Source organism: Ischnura elegans, chromosome 7 (genome assembly GCF_921293095.1).
Source record: "Ischnura elegans chromosome 7, ioIscEleg1.1, whole genome shotgun sequence".
NCBI classification, from domain to species: Eukaryota; Metazoa; Arthropoda; class Insecta; order Odonata; family Coenagrionidae; genus Ischnura; species Ischnura elegans.
The window spans coordinates 10,005,858-10,030,239 of record NC_060252.1 but is presented as its reverse complement, the minus strand read 5'-3'; the positions used below and the strand labels follow the sequence as shown (position 1 = coordinate 10,030,239).

Here is a 24,382-nt window from a genome sequence, read left to right as displayed (position 1 = left end):
TAAAAGGTAGGTATATGAAAATATTCTGTATATAGAAAGAATGAAAGAGAACGGCCGTTGAATAATTATTTCAACGCGATGAAGAGAGTAATGGTAGAGTAATTACGCGGTACTGATGTGAACGGCAAACCAATGAGATGAATGGTTGCAGTCACAAGCATCAGTAGATAAAAAATTGATATAATTAGCGCTATTGACATCTTTTTATGAAGAAGGCTGTTTTCCGGAAAAAGTGCTGTTAACCTGCCTACATTAATCAATATCAGCGATAGCTATATGGAGACAGTATAATTATGACTGAAAAGTCGAATAAATGATTTACGCCCCGGATTTATCACCATAGCTAACGCAAACTCGAGAATTAGAAAGACCGTTTTCAAAAGTGCAACCAATTCTACCTTCACAAAAAAACAGAATCGATCGACGGGCATGAGCTATTTCGCCAACTGCAATAGAGTCTTCGCAAGTGTTTTCGATGACTTGATTTTGATGCCGCGAAGAGTTTGTGTACACATTGAAGATAGAATCCTTGGCACTTCCGGAAACGATATAAATCTTTCAGGAAGGAATATTCATATTCTTGATTTCTGCTCATACTATGACTTTGGCTTTCCAGACCAACATCAAGTACCATGAGCCTCGGTGCAATTGCCAATTGGTAATCAGGAATTAGAATAGCGTAATGGAGTCCGCAGTGGTCCGGAGAGGGAAAGGTCGTTGTTTGATCCGATGTTTCCGCGGTGTTTCTTCATAAGAGTCTTATCTTCTGGGCGTTCCTCCGCGTTGAGTCGTCCATAGGTGACGACAGTTTCTTGGGCCTGCTGGCGTATATCCTGCTGGCGTCTTCAGGTCGGAAGTAGCGAAGCATAATATTTGGGCGTCTTATAAAGGTACTTTGGGGAGCAGAGGTCGGTAATGATTGGTTGGATGTCAGGTGGGCTATGAACGCAGTGGCGCAGCGAGGGGGGGGGGGGGTTTGGGGGATTTCAATTGATATTACTAAAAGAATAGTGTAAGAATTAATAAAATATCCCTCAGAAAGCCGTAAAACTAACCATTTATCTTAAAATTCCGCAATTTACTAATCTCGCACTTACCGCTTATCCTGGTGGGTATTCCATACCCCGGTATTAGTTGCACCGTAAACCCCCCCCCCCAGCCTTAATTCCTAGCGGCGCCCCTGTCTGATCGGTCATTGATTTTGAAGACCCTTTTCCATGTGTTGGCCAATGTGTAGCCGTCTTCTCTTTTGTAGTTCTCAGGATGCTTAGTTATCTCTATATCTTTTCAGATTTGTATAGAAAACTGTCATCATCTATGTACAACTCAACGCGGAGGAATTCCCGGAAGCCAAGACTCTTTTGCAAATGTCCTTGGTTAGATTCTAGCTCCAGGTAAATGTTTTATCGAGGTGATTCATGTAAAACATACAAATGATTAACATAAATAAATTTTACTTCAATATATAAGTAATAAATTGAGTACAGAGCTGAACTACTGAAAGGCTTATTAACAAACGTCCAATTAAAGTCTGCTGGTTGGACCAACGGTCTCGTGATTCCAGGGAGGACTGAGGAAATGACGGGCCCATATGGCGTATTCGCACACGAGTACATCTGGGTCAAGGGCTCAAATTCTGTTCCCTCTTTCTCTTTAGGGGTTCCGAAAAACCTTCACCACGTGCGGGGGAACTTAAATCCAGACCCCGAAGCCGATCAAATCGTCGGCCCTCATGCCGTTCGCCGGTGTGTCACTCGCGGGGAATTGACGAATTTGCCAGAGCTAGGATTTTTTTCTGCTGAATTCGCCTTTAGAAATGGAAGAGCTGACGTGCACTCACGTTAGACTTCTCCTTTAAACTAAGTGATTACTCGTTTCACGAGTTCAATCAAATCTGTCGCCTTCGTCAGGTCGTTTGAAAGAGTTGAAGCTGAGTTAACTCCAGGGCGAATTGTTTTCGCAGCAAAGCATAAGGTTTTTCAAAGTGCTTACTTCAAATACTTACAATAAAATTGGATATCTGTTATCATTTCATTTAAATGCAATCAAAATTCACAGTTGTGTAATTATATCATCTCAACACTTGTCTACGCTTAAGCAGCAGTAGTCGACGGCAACGGCACAGCTGGGTTTGGAACGAGTGATTATGGAGCGGTAGAATACATATTAAAATATTGAAAATCAGAGAATATCGTGTGGGTGAAGAGAAATTGGAGAAGCGAGTGCGGACCATCATCTCCAATTTGCATGGCAATCATACTACATCAATATCGTATACTGAAGTACACTAACTGCAAAATAAGTAAATTAGACTGAAAATTAAGGGAAATTAAGGAAAAATGTGCAAATACCACCCTGTAACCTTAAGTATCGAGTGAATAAGAAGAAATTCTCTGCATTAACAGCCTCCATAAATAAAATATTACTTTGATTACTGTTCAATAGCTCTCAGGGCTAGTTTTTTGACGTCAGAAAATCGTTTTATTGCAAAACAGCAGTCACTTTCACACTTCGAATGTCGTAATCTTGGATGGCAACTGATAAAAATATAACTGATTTCTCTACTATACCATTAAGTTCCTATATAACGCAATTAAAAGATACTATCTAATTAAACTCACAGCTAATGCGCTAATAGTTTTCATTTGATGATGATCTTAACCTCTATGATTAGGCCTTTAAAATATTGAGAATATATAATTTATATTTTTGAAGGACTGTAATTGCATATTTATTACCTTTTTTAACCCTGATCATCGGCATAAAACATAATCAAAAGTGGAATATATGTTATTGATTTTAAAAACAGTCGAATAGGACTATTAGCGTTGAAGAGTATTTTGATTCACAAATCACATTTGCATAGGAACAGGAGTGATAGAGTACTGCACTTACTAGGAGCTGCGGCTGGACGTGTACGGAGAGCGGTGAGGGTGCGGTGACGATGACGCCCATGTGCTGCTCCCCGAAGGCGTTGGCGGCGCGGCACTCCCAGCGGCCGGCGTCCTGCGAAGACACCCGCCTCAAGAACAGCAGCGGGGAGTCCGATGGTCCGACGATCCGTGGTCGGCTACCCCCTGAGGTCCCGCCCTGGACCCCTAGGGCCATGCTCCCATCGCTAACCTTCTCCCACCTGTTGGTGGAGAACAACGGTACACAACTGATTAGCCCACAACAATTCGAAATAGCAGTAGTTCCAGCAGCTGAAATTTAGTGTAGATAAATTGGGGTCGTGAACTCAAGATTCGAGAACGTAATCTATTAACCCTTTCTAACCCAGAGCTGATTCTGGAAGAAATCGAGTTTCAAGACTTTTCATTTTGTAAACTTCAAAATTTGACTCTCGATCATAATTATCGTGGCAGCTTAATATTTCGCCATTAAAATTTACACTAAAAAATAATGGGTAGTTTATACATTTCCTGAATACAGCTGAAAATTTAAACATTTTTGATGTTGCTTAGAATAAATATTGTGTTATAAAGGGTTAACAGGATTCAGTAGATGGAAGGGAAAGACAAGTTGTGAAAGACAAAAATATATTTTCTTATTTCTTCCTTATTCAGCCATCCTCACATAATAAATCTGATACCTTCAGGCTGAACTGCGTGAATTTTCCATTATGGAAAATAGAAGAATGAAAAATGAAAGGTTTACAAATATACTCTAAAAAATCACGACCCTAGTTTCATAACATAATTTAATTTCAGGTTTATAATAAACCTGAAGATGTGACGATACATTGAAACCCAGTCGTGTTTTAAAAATATATTAGTGAAATTTTCAAAGTTTATTAATTTATTTTCCATTCTCACATTACTTCAAAAAAAGAAACGTTGTGACTTGGTGACGTCACACTGTGGGCTAAAATTGAAAAAAGCTGGTCATAAATCTTATATTCTAAATGTACATAGTTAGAACGACGTAATATCTCCAACTGCTATGCTTTGACCTTTTGAATATAGATGTAGTGATATTTAGCAGAAAAACTGTTGTGGCCCTTTTTTTAAACAAATGAATGGATATTGAAAAAATAAATAAATCGAATAGGCAATGCGAGGTGATTGCCTTATTTTAATTGATATTTTTCAAAAAGAGAATATATCAGTATCACCGTCATTTCTCAGCTTACTTCATTTTATGCTCAACTTTTATTATTAGAATTTATTAAGCAATTTTAAATGCTCGAGCGAGAGAAATGGTGCCAAAAAAATGTTCGCAGGTTTCATTTCTTCCTCCCTTCCGACATTTCTGAACTGGCTGCTTCCTTTTTTTTATACCACTGAAGTTTTCTCTACATTTTTTTTAAATTTCGGAGGAGTCTCATCTCCACTTGTCAAATTATGCCTCCCCATATCTCACTGAGGAAATTTTAATAAAATGCCTTTTATTTCTTACTCCGAGCGCCCTAACCTTCATTCGTATTTTCTCTCTTTTCTTCGTGTCCCGACCGACACATTTCACGTTCTTTCCCTCCAGTCGCCTACTCTCTGCCTTTCGCTCTGCTCATCTTAAAGGCATCTCATTATTCACTTCGCACTTCGGGGAACTACCATGACACCCTATTACGCCCTTCAACCTCCACGCCCTTACCCCTGCCTCTTTCTCCGGCTTAAACCCTTCACTTATGACTCCCTCTCCTTCCCTAGATCCCCCACCACCACAATCTCCTGTTGAGTAAAAAAGAATTCGCACATCACTCTTTTATATACTCCCCATCCCTCCCTCTGACAAGGGATAGTACGGACACAGCAGTTCCTCGTCTCGCGCCAATCCTTTGCCCTTCTTTAATGCACTAACAAGAGGAACGAGGGTAACATATTGCCCCCTATTAAAACACGTGGAGAAGAGAGGATCCTCGCCTTGTTTTATTATTTTTTTATTCTCTATAAACCAAGCAAGAGGATGATGGGATTCTTTTAAATTATTCCTTTCACACATTCTTCCGTCGGAATATTTTTTTAATTCACGAAATTTTATATAAAAATATTCAAGTCCGTTGCGTCCTTCAACTTCCGCCGAGTTTTTTTGCTTTATTGTTCCCCAACTTACTCTGCACCGACTAATTTCAGAGAAAATTTGCATATATCCCGAAGCTTCTCGCGCTATTCAACAGGAAACATGACGAAAATACCTAACTCGTGTTACAAATTTGAAACAGGAAGAGTTTTTTTTTTAATCTCTCTTCCGTGAATCTTACGAACTATTTCAAATTATTCCTTCACACGAATATCTGCGAGTTATGAATGAGGAATATTTTTTTAAATATTTCTGCCGAGTGCCTGAGGTTTACTACGATTTTAGTGCAAAAAGTATCAAGCCAAGAGAAACACGAAATAAACGTAAAAAACTTATATACATAGAAGGGTAAAGATGACATCTATGATGCGAATTTATCATGTGTCACTATCTGAGATGAAATGATGGAAACGCATTTCTAGTTCTGGTATGCACTGCATCTAAGCGTGGTATTTTAATAGGATTCCTGTGAAAACCCAGGGGAAAAACGGATATAAGGATTACAGGGGACTATTGACCACATTTCCGTGCACATTGAGATCGTAAAGTTTATAATTTTTTAGCATTTCAATTTTCTAACGCCTTCAGAAGAAACCTGGAAACGAAGAGTGGAGGTGAAAGTTTACTGAAGTTTCCAATAATTTTTGACGCGCAAAACGTATCAACTCATTTCATCGGCAGCCATACATTACCCACTAGCCTTCCTCAGTCACTCAGGAAATATATCCACCACGAGTGATGAAATCATAAAAAACTATGAACATCGACTCATCACAAAAATATCACATTGATTCCCCATAGGGGTGACTTTTGCTTTGAAATTGACTTATTGCTAAGCTAGTATGAAGAAATTCATATAACTTTTCCTAATTTGATTCTTATCAATTTATATGGCGAAATGCATTCTATTTTTATTTATTTCTCCGGCGAAGGCATAAATGCTGACGTGAAGTGATGTGGCAATGGAAGTAGGATACGTAATGACATCATCTGTTTAAAAATAGAAATAAATTTGGAAAAGGATTAGTGTCTGTTTCCACACTTTTAGCACCACACCTCAACCAATCTGGTAAACAGACTTCCAGAGGTGTCATACATATCCCAAGAACATGTTGGGAAAGAGGAGATAAATAGGGCACGATACGAAGGGGGGGAGAGTTCAAAGAGAAGGGAAATTGAGTGAATAGAGAACAGCTTTGAGAGCTGTGGTAGGAAAAAAGAGATGTGGGGAGAAATGAAGGAGAGTGTGAGGTAGAAATTCATTAATCCGCTTTAAACGGATTGGAAAGAGTGACAGCGATGCCGGGTGCGGAGACGAGTTTAATTCCCTCACACGCCGCACCCAGGCGCGACGCGAGAGGAAATATTCCCGCGCAAGAAAAGGAGCAGCAGTTTTGATGACACATGAGTGGAGCAGGCACTTACTCACCAGTTCCTCAGGGGAAATGACGGTCGGGCTACCGCTCAAATTAAAACAAATTTGTGAGGGTTCAATTCAGGGTTGCGCATTATTATGCATGAAACAGCTGTTCGCACGAGTACGTACAGCATGCGACCGGTCCTGAGCGAGGACAGAGACTTTGGACAAGGTGATTTCTCAAAGCCCTAGGTCCATTATTTATCAGGGGAGAGAGAAATATTACAGTGGACTGCGGAAGAATTAATCCAGGGTTCTTGCCAACATTCCATTTTCGATCTCTCTGATTTCGAGTCCAAATTATCTTATTTCCGTGACTACATATCTATGGAAAATCACTCATACTCAGTGACTTGCTCGATAAATGTGTCAAGATACATTGTGTAATACAATTTCTTTATTCCAGGAATTAGTTTCAAGTCGAAAAAAACTATATATTACATCAACGTAGCCTTTTTTATAAAAAACCTGATATTAACAGAAATCAACATAACAAAAAAGGAAACTTGTCTATGTATTGCCATTATAGCATCAATCTGATCATTATTTGCACTCACTTCTGTAGCCTCTTGAGTCACTAGCATAGCCCTCTAGTACTCAACGTCTCGCCATTGACATTGTAATCGTCTTCTTATCTCCCTTTTTCTTAAATGCAAAAAAAAACCGCTCACCTCGCCGCTAGAACAGAGCAATGCTCAGCGCATCCAGCTGACGAGGGCCGTTTCTTTTCAAGCTCCGATGTGCCATGAACAGAAGATGAAATGATTGATTAAAAATCATTTCATAGCTGAATATTGAGCACAATTGTGGTATCCTTTCGACATGATTGCCTCGGCGATTGAGGAATTGGTCATATCTGTGGACAAGCTTTAATATTCCATCTTCATAGGATATTGCCGCCAATAACTACCAATGATTTTTTCCTTTGTCCTGAAGCTTATCGCCCATTTGAAAACGCTTCCCTTCATTTCACATAAAGAGGGAAGTAGTACGGCACTATGTCGGCATTGTACGGTGGGTGATCGAAAATGTCCCATTGAAAATGCTCAAGGAGCAGTTGGGCTGCATCAGTGCTGAAATGACGGTCGTTGTCATGGATTCCAGAAGTCAATATGCCACCTCTTTTGTTTTGAAAGGGAATGGAAGTAATGCTTCACACTTTTTCACACTATAGCCACCGTGCATTAAAAAATTCTCTTTTAGCGACATAATGGTCAAATGCTGAAGTCATTCGGCGAGTTTTCTGTGTCGCAACGCCGTGCACACTTGGTGGGAGAATCAATTGAGGTAGTGTAGTTAATAAAATTGCAAACCATATCCATAAAACTAAGACCTTACGGTCAGAAATGACTTGAGCGTGTGGAGCGGAGGACGCGCAGTTGCCCTATCCGCGCAGTACCCGCCTGTCGTTTGTCTCGTATCTTTGCTGAGCTATCGGAGATTGAAAAAAACCGCCCTCGTATAATTCCACCTTCAAGCTGCGCTTCTGGAGTTTTTCCCTGAACAGAATCTAGTTTCACTGACATTTCCCTGTCTTAGTGCCCCAATTTTTATTTCGCTGAGATTTCCCCGGCGTCAGTATTTTGAATACACTTACGACGAATAATTCGTTTGTAATAATTGTTATTTATTATTAAAATATACAATATTTATAATTTAAAATTTTATTTATTACATTCATTTATATACTAAATTTATTATAATGCATGACTTTAACTGACGTTATCATCTAGAAATTTCAGAATAGATAATTTGTTAAACATTTGCATATATATATAGCAATTGCTGGTATATAAAGTATTAAATTTTACAAACGAAAAAACTGTGGTAACATTTAAAATACGTTACCCACAGCCTACAATATAGATCCTGAAATATTTCAAGATGATGGTGTAACTTTTGAATGAGCAATGCGTCGCGAAAAAAAACCGGTCATGTGGGAGTGATAGACCTCTTTAAGCATCAATACTAAAATAAAAAGTCATTTACATAAGCTAAGGCTAATTTATTCAATTATCAGTTCAATAAAAATGATAAACTTAAGGTAATGAAAAAAAAATTTAGTCTCAAATTAAATTGCTTTTGGTGGATATTTTGAAGTTTATAAATCCCCTTCAACAGAAGAATAGCTCAAATGAAATGAAAAAATATGAAAATTTAAATTTAATTAATCTCCCGAACTCTAAAATTCGTTTCCACTAAATAATTTCATCAATATCCTTTGAAGAGGAATAATTTCATTCGACTTTTTTTTTTGCTCTAGTTGTTGCACTATTTAAATGCGTACAAACGTATATTGAACGGTATTTGCAACAATTAAAAAAACTATAAACACATATTTCACTGTAAAATGCTTGTTATAGCTAAACAAGGGCGTGGGATGTACGCAATTGCGTTAGTATAAAGCACACTACTTGTAAGGATTATTTTCACGGGAACAAAATGCTAAGAAAAAATTCACTACAGCAGTATCCATCGTTTAAAAAAGGTATGTGCTGACATTTTGGCAACTATTAAGAAAGGGAAATGAACAGCTGGAGCTTTTATTTACAATGGTAATGGTTGGGTAACGTATTGCAAGAAAATGATACAAAAAAGAGGCAGAAACAATCTGGAAAATCAAGATAAATGGACCAAATCAATTGCCTCGATCAAGAAGTAGATAAATAAGAGGCGACTTAAGAGGAAGAAATCACAGTACGGACCATGAAAAAATACCTGCAAGCTGGAAAATAAGTTACGTCAAAAGAGGTCGAATGAAAATAAAATTAAATACCATTTGATGAGGAGACATAGATAAACTTTTAAAAAATATGGGCTTAAATTGAAATACCCTCCTGGAAGTACATAATAATGCCTTAGAATCCTAATAAACTCGGATTAGGATTCTAAGGTGCTCGCATCTTCCTCTTCACGCCATGCCAAGGCAAAATGCAGTCCATTTCTTTCCGTAATGCGTATAAATGTGCGTGGAAGTGCGCCCGGAGAAGGTGTGATGGGGGGAAGGCGCATGTGAGAGGTTTTTGAAGAGTAAAAATCGAGGCAAGAGACCGAAGTAAGGCACAAAAGGAAAAGGCATAGAAATAGCATAATTCCGAGGAAGAAAATCCATGGCCTTCATATATTTTTGCCAAATATCGAGCTTCATTTTCCTAAAATAAAGACTTTAGGAATATTACACATCCTCACTGCCAGTAAGTGTGAAATATTCATGAGCACGAATTCCTCGAATAGTCCAAAAATTCATTCAGATCTCTGAACAATTATTGCATTGTTTAAATCATCTATATTATTTCTACTGTATAGATACCTTTTCCTCAACTTATACGCAACCAAACTCAACAAATGAGGTACCAAAATGCACAGAATTTATCAGAGAACATGCGGCGGCATATCTCACTTCCTAAATATTGCTATTGTTTCCTAAAATTGGTTTTTAAATATAAAAAAAAACAAAATCCGGTAAATATTCCTGGCGTTAACGGCGCAAAAACTGATACATTTGTTCATTTGCAACAATATCTCGCATTCTTTAAATAACTTTCATCAAAATGCGGCTGATTCTACATTCAAGTCTCCTGTTGATACGTAAGTAAGTATGAGTCATCATGTGCGTTTAACAGAGGATAGTAAAATTACTTCCAATGTTGTGTTTAAAGAGGTCCTCTGACCTCAATTTGTACATGAACATTCCAATTAAATTTGTACATAAGACCCTGCCTTTTTTTCTACATTTTAAAATAAGTAACTCACCTATCCCTCTGTGGACCTGCATGGGAAAGAGCGTGCTGCGCCCGCTAGGAGCTGGGAGTGGGAGCGGGCGCAGCACGCTCGTACTACATAATTTCAGGTTTGTCTTGGTAGAAGTATTGAAGCTGTTAGCAACTTGAAACAAAAACACATAGCCATGCCAAAAATTCATATATTTTCTTTTAAGGTTGAACTACATCATTAACAGAACGAGTATTGATCTTTAGTCTTGAAATACATTGAATAAACAAATTTGTAATTCTAATTCCATTTTACGAAAAACTTCATTGTTATAAAAATAGTCATAAATTTTTCAGGAAAACCGAGCAGATAATTTGTTCTATTCATGCTAAGTCCGTAAATTAAAGGAAAAATATGGTCGGTGAGCTATCGCAGCGCGTGAAACACAAAAAATGTATTACGAGAGGAAGAGTAGCGTATGAATGATTTAATTTTTGCAATAATGAGAAAATTTATCAATATAAGTTTTAAATAAAAATTTATCAAAATAAGAAAATAAGTTATATAGGAGGATTACAAGGAAGAGAGCCAAAAAGATAACAAATAGTTATTCATATAAATTTTAACGCCAAGCAGTCCTCGCAACATTTTCGAAAATAACATTTATCCAGCGAAATCTAAAAATATGACGCCAAAATAGGTGCTGAGGATGGAAAGTTAGAAATACCGTTAGATCTAGCAGGAAAATGCAGAGGTACCAATCAACAAGCATCATCTCAATGTATATCTATGATGTTAGGAAGTCTTTCGTATATGTATTGAGTTTGTATAATAGAAGGAAAACACTCCAATATTTATACAGCAATATGTATAAATGTATGGATTAATCTAGGAATCCACACTTATGGATATTTAATACTTACCAGCAGCGTGCTGTGTAATCTGTGCTAAATATTTTTTTTATCTTTTCATGGTGATTGAATTAAGTTCCCTGACCCCTGTGTTTTATTTTTTAGGCTTGTTGTAAAATATCTTCTGGAGTAGATTATCCGCATAACACTCAAATAATGTGCCATGTTCAATTTATGTGCAAAAGTATAATAAAATCATGACTTTCCGTCCTCCTAATGATGCTCCCTAGTTCTCTATTCGCTTTTAGTCTCAGTTCTCAATTTCTACTCCTCAAAATTCTCTCACGTTCACCTTTTCCCGTGAGATTTGCTGCGGTCACACTTGCGGGAATTGTACCTTATATACGGCCATATAATCGAATAATTTAATTTAAACATTGGCAATTTCATACAGGCAGTCATGACGCAAATTTTTGAAGAGCACGAAAATTTGTGGTTAGTGCTAGAATATACACGTATCAAAGTGAAAAATAATACGAAATAATGTGTAAAAGTATTCTGAAAATAATGGGAGTTTTAGTTTTTTTTTTAGCATTTATGTATTCGTCTACATTAATGTTGCAACCATAAAAATAGTTCCCATTAGATATTAAGCATTGTGGCTACACTTCTTCCCATCCTGAAAACACTTCTAAAACTCGATCTTTGGGATGGCCTTCAGTTTTGTCAGCGATTTCATTCAATGTGGTATATCCTTGAACAACGACGCGACGTCACTTTAAGGTTGTCTTTATATATTAAAACAGGAAAGAGCCACACGGAGTCATATCTGGGTAATAATTTAATTTTAATATGGAGTCCGTGGTATCGTTGCAGTATCATTTTTGGCTGAAAATTCACAATCAAGCAGTGATGTGTGAGTCAAAAATCGCCGAGCTTATAAAAATACGTCTAACCTTAGCGGCTGCCACGGATAAATTAAAAAAAATGAGTAAAGCTGAAAAGTTTTCATATTTCAGGGGAATTCACGGCAAAATAAAAAAAAAATGATAATCGGTTCTCTAAACTCGCGCTAAATTTCAAAACTTAGTTCCAGTTATTTTCTAAACACACCTCGTACCTTAACGAAGCGATGTAAAAATAAAACTTAGTGTCACAACCGAACTACTTCTTCAGTTGAAAGCAAATAAATACTGCAACTAAAGCCAAATGAAGTTAATTTCATGAAATTGGTCGGTTCAAACAGCTGAAAAAGGATTGAATGAAGTACTGAACTCAAAAATAAAAGGATTTAATGAACCAAAGTTTCAGTTCCACAATGCTGCTTCTGCCAGACGGATGTCGTATATTATGGCAAGGCATTTATGCAATACATGCCAAAGTTATTAATTTTAATTGCTTATGTAACACCTGGCAGTCTGGTAGCACTATATTGATAAGTTTCAATCCAACTTTCCTAAGGGTATTTTCCTTACCTAGTCGGCAAAGAGAATAAGTTTTAACCACATAAGTTGAGTTACTTGAACAACTCTCCTTCTTAAATTCAACAATCACCCTCGAAAAAATAAATTCACAACACCTTGTCAACGATGAACAGCTTACAAAAATTAAACACGTATCCAATGAAAATACACGAATAAATTAATGAGAGGAAGAGTGCGGCGTTACATATAGTCGCGAACACATCTCCTTAAAGTGTTGCGGAAAGAAGAAAGGATGGTAAGATGAGAGGTTCCCGTGAGGTGAGGGGGACGGGAAAGCGAGGTGGTGTAAGGGGTATTAATGGGGTGGTTGGTATGGTAGGCCTGTCGTCGGCTTTTAGCATGGCAAGCAGTCGCCATGAATAATTAATCGCTCTACGCACATAGGGACTCCGGTCTCCTTTCCGAGTCGCAGGTTGGCCACCGAGACGAATTCGGAACGCCGCGCACGACAGCGCGGAACATTCAGAACCATTAGAGTAGTACCTGCGAGGCGTCCTTTCATCCGGTTTCCCGCTTTCTTATTTTATACCACACCTTAACACGAGATTTTTATGGCTTTATAACGAATAACTTTCATTTGCGAAATTTTCTATTGACTGCATCATTCTTTCACAATATATCGCAGCATCAGCGAAAACCTCAGGAAAACTCATCTGAGAAACTTTTGCCAACTTGGAAAATAAAAGAATTACATAGAGGTATTCACTTTTTATTGAAAATATCTAACACACATTCTAGGCACGACCCGGTAATCGTAATAGGTATAATTATCAGTGCCTGTTACTGTTGGTATTTTATTGGAAAGCACTGGTAGTTGTAAATGAATTAAATGCAATAACTCTTCATATTTTAAAAGTTTTAGTAGTACCGTATTTTAACTTCACACACATAAGGATTGTTAACAAATACAGATCAATAAACAATCTTGGTAACCAACCAACAGAGACAAAACACAACTGAAAATTACAAATGTCAACACCCCCCCGTAATTGAAGATGTGCTGAAACAGCTCTTTAGCATTTCCATCAAATGAATTACAAATTTTTTAAAATTATTTTTTTTTTTTTTAAACCATGCCTAAACCTCTCATACATTTTTCATGTTTTATACGATTTAAGCCCTTGGTAAGTATGTCAGCTGTCATTTCCTCAGTGGAGAGAAAAACTACGTTTACATTACCGTTTTCTACTTGTTCTCTAACAAAATGGTATTTCACATCTACATGCTTCATTCTATCATGAGTTTGAGCAAAACCTTTAGCAACTAAACGAGCTTTGTACTTGATGATCTTACCACCATTGTCTCTTTTCAATTTGTAAACCCATTTACATGGTATTACACTTTTATTTGCAACTCGCACTAGCTTCCAAGTTTCATTTTTTCTAAGACACTCTAATTCCTCCATCATTGCTTTCATCCAATGCTCTTTGTCTTCACTTTGCATAGCCTCTTCAAATGTGGTAGGTTCTTTGTCAAAGAAATTTTTTGCTTGTAAAACAACATGATCAGGAAATTGTTTCTTGTTACGTACCCTTTGAGGATATCTAGGACTCTTAGCAGTTTCTTGAACATTAGTCCCAGCTTTATCTTCTGTTGAGTCTTCATATAATTAGAAAGATCCCTAAATTTGTAAGCTTTCTTATTCTCACTATATCCTACAAATATATGTTCCTTGCTTTTGCTATCCCACTTCTTGCGTTCCTCCTTTGGAATATGTACAAAAGCTCGGCAGCCAAATACTCTTAAGTGTGTCAAGTTGGGACGCTCACCTGTCCATTTTTCTTCTGGAGTCATTCCTGTAACGGATCTATGAGGTGATTTATTCTTGAGATACGTAGCAGTTCTCACAGCTTCTTCCCAAAATGACTTAGGTAGTCTGGCACTATGCAACATGGAACGAGCCTTCTCCACAATGCTTCTGTTTCCCCTTTCAGCAACACCATTTTGCTGAGGAGTACGGGGTATGGAAGTCTGGTGAATAATTCCTTCTGACTTAAGATAATCTGAGAATTCCCTATTAACATACTCAGAACCATTATCTGATCGTAAAATTTTAATTTTCTGGCCAGTTTGCTTTTCCATGAGGTTTTTAAACTCTTGAAACTTTACTCTAACTTGATCTTTTGTTTTAATGAAATAGGTAAATATCATTCTAGAGTAATCGTCTATAAATACAAGTAAATACTTATTTCCTTCTAATGATTTTACACTGAATGGTCCACAGAGGTCAGAATGAATCAACTCTAGGCATTTAGTCGCCCTTTTACTTTTGATTTTAAGAAAAGGTTCTCGACTCTGTTTCCCTTCTAGACATGCAGTACATACAGTTCTATTTTCCTCAGGGGCGTAATCAACTCCATCAGCTAATCCATTTCTCAGTAGATTCATACCATAGCGGCAGAGATGTCCCAACCTCCAATGCCAAAGAGTTTGCTGAGAAGGGTTAGTTGTAGCAGCCAGGGACTTTTCTGATACCTGTGACTCTATCTTATATAACCCGTTACTGGGAAGAGCAGTCATTAAAACATTCCCTGAAATACTACAATCATTATCATGAAAAAATTTAGCACCTTCTTTCGTAAATACTACAACAAAACCTTTTGAAACACATTTTGACACAGATATAAGATTTGTAGCAAGATTAGGCACATGAACAACTTCAGAAATACTACTAATACTGTTGTTGTTATTACTTTTGTGAATCATGACATCACCTATACTGTCACTCTGCAACTTACGTTTATCAGCACACACAATCTCCAAACCAGAGTTACTTTTAACATTGAACAGAATATCTTTATGAGGAGTCATATGGGCAGTTGCCCCGGAATCCACAAACCAATCATTTTTATTGCTTTGAGCACAACCACCAACACCTAAATCCGAGAATAAAGTGTATTGTTTCTTGTGTAGCTGCTTGTGGGTTGAACTCGATGTCTGTGCCGTTTTCTTGGTCTTGTTTGGACAGTCTGGTTTTTTATGGCCGGGTTGGTTGCATCCATAGCAGACGATACCATCTTGAGAGTTGTTGCGTTTCGGGAACTTCTTTTTCTTCGGAATAGTTCGAGACGCATTGGATGCAAATGCAGTCTCAGTTGCACCATCATTTTTGGACATTTCATTTAAGAGTTTAGTTTTCACCATGTTCACCGTTACTTCAACTCCTGAATTCTCGAGTGCCATTACTAGGGGGTCGTAATGTGAAGGAAGACCTCCAAGCAAAATAGCAACTAAATCCTCATCAGGAATCTCCTTCCCAATATCAGCAAGCTTCTGAGCGGTATCCATTACGGCAGTTAGGTACTCTTCAATGGACGTATAATCTCCGAGGGATAACCGGTACAAAGTCTTTTGAAGGTTAAGTCTCCGGGCAAAACCCTTATCTTCATATGCATCGGCAAGAACTTTCCATGCTTCAGCAGCTGTTTTGCATCTTCTTACATGTATGATAGCGGAATCGTCCACGCACAAACAAATCTTAGCTAGGGCACGCTCATCCTTCCTGGACTTTGAAGCAGCATCAGTATGATCATCATTTGGGTATCCATCAACAGCATGCCACAAGTTTTGATCTATTAAATACGCCTTCAGCTTAAATTTCCAAGTTGGATATCCTTCACGCCCACACAACGGCTTAATGTGAGACGATATACCGGATGCGTCAGACGACATTATGAAGACTTCACTTACTTCTTATAATTTACCAGTGCTGGGCCCATAACCTCTGTTGGTATTTTATTGGAAAGCACTGGTAGTTGTAAATGAATTAAATGCAATAACTCTTCATATTTTAAAAGTTTTAGTAGTACCGTATTTTAACTTCACACACATAAGGATTGTTAACAAATACAGATCAATAAACAATCTTGGTAACCAACCAACAGAGACAAAACACAACTGAAAATTACAAATGTCAACAGTTACCCGCCATTTCGTCCGTTACATATTTTCCGTTACAAATACCCATCATGAAGTTTGTAGAGAGAGAAATAACTCTTAGTACGATGATCTACCGTCATTCCAATTTTGCATTCCACTCCTAAATTTACCATGGACTGCATCATTCTTAAACAAACAATCGTAGAACTTCAGAATCTTATGCGTGAAACTTCTTTTAACTTGGAAAATAAAAGAATTACACATAGCTACAAAAGTTAAATTTTTATGTTAAACACATATGTTAGGCACGACACGGCAATCGTAATATAACTATCAGTGTGGTGTTTACTACCCGCCATTTTATTTGTTTTCACCGTACTTATTTCCTCCCACACCTCAACATGGGACTTGTATTGGGAGGAATAAATCTAAGTTTCTCGGGTTATTTTAATAGGATAGTTTCGTATTATTTTTTTATTGCCTAAATCGACCGATTATAATCCTGTAGTATGCATTTCACGCTCTTAGATTTTCGAATGACGATATCTATTTTTCGCGATTAAACGAAAAGTGAAAACTTTCAAGCGCGCGAAAACGCGACAGCTAAGTAGGAATGCTGGGAGAAGTCCGTGTGAAGTCATTCTGGTTCCAGCTGTGGCCCTGTGAGGTGACCTAGGGGCGAGGCTTTGAGCGCTGATACGACGCAGGCTGCCAGCAGGTAGCAGAGTACCCTGGTAGCTGGTAGCGCTTGGCTTAAATAAGGATTATTATTACCCTATCAAGTGAGGGAAACTTTCCGAACTTAGGTAATTTTAATGGGTGATTATTAAGAGATATTTACCTGAGCTCTGTGCCTCATGCATGCATTGTTAATCTCAGACAATGTAAAACTCCTATCTACTCGTATAAAAACTAGGTACCTGTGACGTCACGTGGAGTGGCATCGCATGGGCGCCAATCTGGCCTTTTTCAAATGAGGTTAAAATTAACCATTGCCATTATTCTAAACTGTGATTTCTAAAACCAAATAATTTGTTTATTATGAATACATTAATGGTTGGTAAGGAATCGCAATCAATGCATTTCGTTTTCTTTGATGAAGGAAACTACCCTATTTACAAACATTTTCATACACTTGATCATTCTTAACTTAACTATCTTCGCATTACTGAGAAAAGTATTGAGCTTATCTGAGAATAACAATAAAATCTCTAATGCTAACAGCGTTCACCAATTACTAGGACTTATTTGATAAAGGGATCGGGCTGGTGCGGCTGCTAGAATGATGGCTTCCCACACAGGGTTCAACTCCCAGCGATGGCAGAAAATTTTCAGAGACCACCCGATCCCTATTCGATAAATATACATATTTGCTTAATGGAGGACTCTTCAAGCGCAATTCTATTACAAATGACCGTATTATAAAAAATGTTTTGAAACAGGCATGAATTGAAAATAAATTGCTTGTGGAAATTGCTAGTAACTTTTAATATACGAATAAGTGGATTGTTGAAAATTCATTTATTGAGTCATTGAACCCGATTACCTATTAGATTTGGCTCTTATACTTGTTTTACTTGCAGGGAAACTATAGACAAAATACACGCAAAAAAGACGGAAGAAGAGATATAAGTTGCATATACTGAGTGCGATTTTGGATATTTTTCGAATTCGTGAAAAACTATCAAAAAAGGAAACCATAACGACTTCTCTTGACAAATTCCAAAGTTAGAAAGTGAACAGCATAATTGCACTACATGCATGCATCAAGTACCAATATTTGAACAAAAGAATAGCATTGTGAAAGATTTCCTGCCTCTAGGATGGATACAAAATTGAATGATGGATATGAGAAAGCTGAATATTGCATAAGCTAAACTCGCTTACCCTTGAAGTCCTAACTTCGTTAAATTTCCGAAACTCTTGCGCCAAAGTTTCAAATTTCTCATTCAAGAGATTAATCGAATTACTTTCGAATTCGGGCAAAAGCCAAGAATACCACGAAAACTCCCACGTATGAACTATCACCTGCCATTATATTAAGTCATTGTATACAAAGCTGTATTTTTTTACAAAGCATAACTTATAAACATTACTAACTGTGCTACGTTTTTTATGGAAGAAAGTTTTCCAAGCGGCAGAAAACATGGAATTGTCTTTAGCTGAATTAAGCCACAATGCATACATTTTTATTTATTACAAATAATTACTTAGAAACGCCTAAGACAAAGTTTTACATAGTATGCCGAAGCTGTTATGGAAAAACACCTCCTTAGCCGTATAACATATGCTGTTTTCATATGTTATCTTTTTTGGGTGTGAAATTTTGTTCAGTTAGCCATTGTGATTAAAAAGTAATGAATTATAACGTAATATGAATTATATTGACACAGTTAAAGGCGTGAAAAAGAATTTATTCAACACGGAAAAAGCGTCATCAAAATATGTCAGTGGCATAACATCCAGATATTAAAACACAAAATTCAATCCACTATTTCTTAATTAGTGTTTTAGCTGCAAAACTGAGGATACGGTTTAACCAAAATAAAGGGACAAGTAGGATGCAAATAAATATACATAAAATAAATGTAAGTTTCTTTCCTTCATAGCCCATTCCCTTCCCACATTCCTAATAGAGGCATTTATAGACTGGAAAACCACTATTTGTCATCGATAATATAGCCGCGGTACGGACACGAATTCAAATATTCACTCCTGAGGCCTGAAGAAGAGTAACTTTAGATCCTATGATCGAATTCATACTCCACGAGAAGTTTTGCAATAACTTGCGAAGTCGCTCCCAGAACCAATATTGGACGCAATTATTCGACTCGGAAATAGCCAAGATGATTAGATGCGATCTTGATAGAAAAAAAAGAAAGCACGACTCCTTTCCTCACTTTTGAATCACTCCATTCTCTATTTATTACACTACTCACCTCACCTTGTCACCTCACCTTCTCCCGGCCGCCTCGCCTATCATCCCTCGCCTCGGCCGCATAAATTGAAACCTCGCCTGTGTGCTTACTCTTGAGAGCGGCGGACCCTTTCCCCAGCTCCACTCCTTAGGCCCCAATCTCTGGCGCCTTAACTCACACAAGTTCCCACTCCTCACGCGCACAAAAGTCTTTCCACTCACTACGGAGACCATCTCCACCGATACCGCGTCGCTCATGAACGAATCGTTCAACATGAACAGTTCATAGGTGAGCTGTTCATGCGTCACCAACTCACAACGTTTCTTTATTTGAAGTAATGTGAGAATGGAAAATAAATTAATAAACTTTGAAAATTTCACTAATCTATTTTTAAAACGCGACTGGGTTTCAATGTATCGTCACATCTTCAGGTTTATTATAAACCTGAAATTAAATTATGTTATGAAACCCGGGTCGTGATTTTTTAGAGTATATTTGTAAACTTTTCATTTTTCATTCTTCTATTTTCCATCATGGAAAATTTTCACACAGTTCAGCCTGAAGGTATCAGGTTTATTATGTGAGGATGGCTGAATAAGGAAGAAATAAGAAGATATATTTTTGACTTTCATAAATTGAATTTCCCTTCCATCTACTGAATCCTCTTAACCCTTTATAACCCAATGTTGATTCTAAGCAACAACAAAAATGTTTAAAATTTCAGCTCTATTTTGGAGATATCTACACTACTTATTATTTTGTAGTGTAAATTTTAACGAGGAAATATTAAACTGCCACGATGATTATCATTGAGTGTAAAATGTTCAAGTTTTCAAATTGAAAAATTTTCAAATTTGATTTCTCCCGGAGTCAGCTCTGGGCTAGATAGGGTTAATTCGCACTTGTCAGGTTGCACTTTGTATATGAGGCGAGCACATGGGACCCGGCGTAGAAAGACTAAATAAATTAAAGTAAAAAAAAATATAGAGGAAAGTCACACGATTCGAACACTGATACGAGTGAAAAAAAGCGTTACATATCTTTTAGGAGGGAGCCGCAGGAGACTCAGAGGCTGCGTTCAAGGCTTAGATTGCGGGAGCAATTAAGAATAGATATATTTCATTGCGATACGGAGGTTATTATCTAAGAGGTTGACTATGCCTCTAGGCATGACAGAAAGGATAAATAAAGAGAGACATTTATTAAATAACGGACGGTATATGAAGTCATTTTACTCGGAACAATAAAGCACTTCAATAAATGCTATGCAGAACTAAGTACTCGCATCCACATCTCTTTACTTTTATGCATTTATTTTTTGCGAACGATTGGAGCCCAGGAGCGCGGACTTGTATAAAATATTGGGATGGGAGAGCCTCGCCCCGGAAACTTTTACAAATTTTAGATGAAAAATAGTGTATGTTCAACATTTGCATCCCGAAAACTCTACTCACGTTAACGTATTTACGTGAAAAGCTAATTTAATGTACGGTGGTAATTATGTTTATGGACTATTAAAGAGCAGTGCATTTGTAGCTCCGAAAAACTGAAATTACAGTTAAATAAATCCTAAACTATCATTGAAAGAATAAATTGCTATAGTGTATTCAAATTATTTAATTGTCTTTAATTATTGGGGGCTCCTTACCCCCTTACAAACGAATTTTTGCGTGAGCTCGCGCCCCATATGGCCCCCTGGAGGTGGCGCCACTGCTGGAATCCGCGCAACGCCTATAAAGGCACTGTATAGAGTATTATGTTGATGAAGATCCAAGCAATATGTGAATTAATTAAACCAGTTTTTAATCGAAGCGTCCAAGGAAGAAAAAGTTAAATAACCGATTGAAAGTAAAGTATATTAAAGATCCTTCCGCTCATTTGGATTTATATGAGAATAAACAAGCAAATAGATTCTAGGCTTCCATAATAGGAACCAATCTAAGAGGACATTGGTTTGGTATCCAAAAACAATATCACATCGTAGATTCGATTATCAGTGCAAAAAATACAGTTTTAGAAAAATGTTTTGAGCGGAATAGCCAACAGAAATTCCCTTCGGATCTGGTCGTATATCAAGACATAGTATATTTATATTCACTGTAAAAAAAAGGATAAATGATCTATATATACGCATTTAAAAGTATCAGAAGTCAAGGTTTTGAATCTTGAAAATACTTTTATTAGATTCAATCTGACGTGAAAAATCATTTAATATATTACATCCGTATTACTTCAGGAAATGAAAAAAAATCATTCCAGACGTATTCGTCCAGACTCGTAGATTTTGATAAAAATAGATTTGGTTCATGCTACCCAATCTTGATTCAACACACTTCTGTTCCTTATGAGAGATTCAATTCGTGGAACTGAATCATTGCTATGAACTAAATCCCATGAACGAATCATTCGAATGAACCGAAAAATCCTCTGCGTCCCCCACCCTGGCACAACCCCACCCACTCTCTCCACGCCTGGATCCAGGAAAGCCACATCCATTTAAATTCATGAATTTCTCGCAAATCGATACCTAATTCAACACTCTTGGAGAGTGGAGATACGTATTCTCTGACTTCATCTTGCTCTCCCTCCCTTTCCCATTACACCCTCCAGCGGTAAAAAAAAGGATTCCTCACCCCACCCCTGCGATACGTCAGAGAGAGAAGGTAAGATCAGCGATCTGTCTCATTTTTCTCCTTCCCCAAAACCGACCACATCTTATCTCGAGTCGCTTTTTTATCCTCCAAGACGATCTATCGCGCAGGTGACTCCAAATAAGACGAGGAGACGTGTGTTGACAAGATGAGGCGATATCACTCGAGCATGATTAGGAGTTGAGGAGTCTCGAGTTTTCCATTTCGGCTCTCAAAAGGGATAAATAAGATGGTTTGGTGAAATTAACGTATCAAATATTTAAAATGAAGGAGATTAAGCGAATCCATCTCTCTTCTAAATGTAAAAAAATAACGATGGGGAATTATTCAGTTTACCCAAAATATCAGCTACTTATATGTAGGTAAGCTAACAAGAATGAAAAGAATGTAGAATAGGCAGAGAAAAAGTTGACAATAAAACTTGATCTGTAGAATGAAGTTTTAGATTTTCCATCTATCTTCAGGGTTCACGGAATAAAGCATTAACTCTAGAACTAATCGAAAACTAAACATTGTGTGCTTATCTTTTAACGAAAGGAATAAAATATACGGAATAATTGACGCATTATTAATCTGCAAATAAAATCGGCAACGACAAAGAGATGAATAATATTGGAACCAATAACATTATGACACAGAGAAAACTTTGACTACGAATATGAAATGGTAAATCGTTAAAAACAACGGGTTTGGTATGAAAAATGGGAATAATAGAACAGGTTATCAACAATAGGTTATTAACAAATTAGCCAAAAATGTGATCAACAAATTTGCGAACTGAAGGCGGTAAAGCGACCAATTCTACCTCACGAAGAATATGGTACCTCAGGCACCTATAATAGGCCTTCCTATACTATGTAACTCAAGTAAAAATAATTTCTTGATGGAATGAACATAACAATGTATGAAAGTGGCATGTACTAAATGAAATGAAACATTGCAACAAAGTATGACTATACTATCAAAAATAAATAGTAAAATTAACATGTGTTTTCTACTCTGCATGAGAATAAGTATGTATCTACTTATTTCGTGTCAAATACTACTCCTACACGAAAATACTGATATGGAGATAAAAAGTAAGCGAAAATCCAATAATGTCTTTTATTTGACGTAGAGAATTATGATTTTCTTAAATGATCAAATAAACCATCTATGCTTTATATAAAACTTTCAACATTAAATCCTCCACTACAAAATTAAAAATTTTATAACAGTGTTTTACTTTATCTCCATAATGCCTTAATTATTATACCCATCAATGTTTTAAGAATATCATACCATACCGTGTGATTATTAATCCCGAAAAAACGACGTATTATTTAACTACCCTAATTAATTTTAGTCCAACTTCCATTCAAAAATTCTTCAGGTTCACCATAAGAGTCGTTGAAAACAATAGAAAGAGATGAGTCGAAAAGAAAAGAAAACGTGCTTCAGGCGACGTTTCTAGGCAAAAAAACATTTTCATTATATTACAAATTTGTTATGCGGTAGAGTCCGATATGAACTTCATTCGCCTTGTGAAATAATTGCCCTAAAGAAGAGCTGGCTCCCGATATTTGTACTTAAATATGTTACCGAGTGTAGAAATAAAAAACAAACTGAAATAAATACATGGACAGCTGGAAGAGCAATAAATTATGAAATGTAGCAATAATTTCTTATTTCGAGAAGAGTCGAAAATACAGCTACAGAATTTCTCTACTCAATATTAGTTCTCGAGGATTCATTTCGCCTTTTCTCAGAGGGCGAAAAAAAGATGATTTCATATCTTACATCAAAAGCGGTTGGACCCCTTTGCTCACGGTTTATATGCCATAAATTTCCATATTTTATGCAAATCTTGGCGAAGACGACTCGAAATGAAAATATTTCTCCATAAACTCTTTTATTTCACGCAGAAAACTCGTAAATTAATTGCGGGAGAATATTCCGCAGTCTATTCGGTTAAGAGAAAGTTTCCATAAACCGAAACTGAAATGCCATCAAAACTCGGTTGTCTTAAAGTATTCTGGTCCACATTATACCATGGCTCTGAGAAAATTTAGGGGAAATTTTGCCTTCTTTGAAGCTAATTCAAGGAAAGGAGAACAAAAATATAAAGTTTTTTTTAAATTGTGGGATGAATTCACATATTTAAGGGGATGTTTAAATGTCATTCTAACTTCTACCTTCATCATAGAAATAATGTAAGCGAGAAAAACCAATTAAAAATTTTATGTTTTGTCGTATCAATGCATCGATAAGGCAATAACTACTTAATCAAATTATGATTGCTTGGTTAATTGTGTCTTTAAATAGCTCTAAGAATTAAGTAACGAAGGAATGAATTTTATTTATATAAAGCTTAGTGATAAAAATGTGGTCGAATCTGCACACAATATTTCCGCTATAGATACTCAAGAATTTGACTTATGCTTCTATCCTTAATGCTCTCTAAACTATTACT

At 36.9% G+C, this 24,382-nt stretch overlaps 1 protein-coding gene across 3 annotated transcripts in view; it reads right to left on the bottom strand.

The window, feature by feature from the left end:
• Window positions 1-24,382, bottom strand: part of LOC124162188 (Down syndrome cell adhesion molecule-like protein Dscam2) — an 833,647-nt gene that overhangs the window by 146,393 nt on the left and 662,872 nt on the right. For all 3 annotated transcript variants that reach the window (XM_046538622.1, XM_046538623.1, XM_046538624.1), the window contains exon 8: window positions 2,896-3,133. In XM_046538622.1, the coding sequence (XP_046394578.1) occupies window positions 2,896-3,133 (238 nt within the window). The remainder of the gene's footprint in view (window positions 1-2,895; window positions 3,134-24,382) is intronic.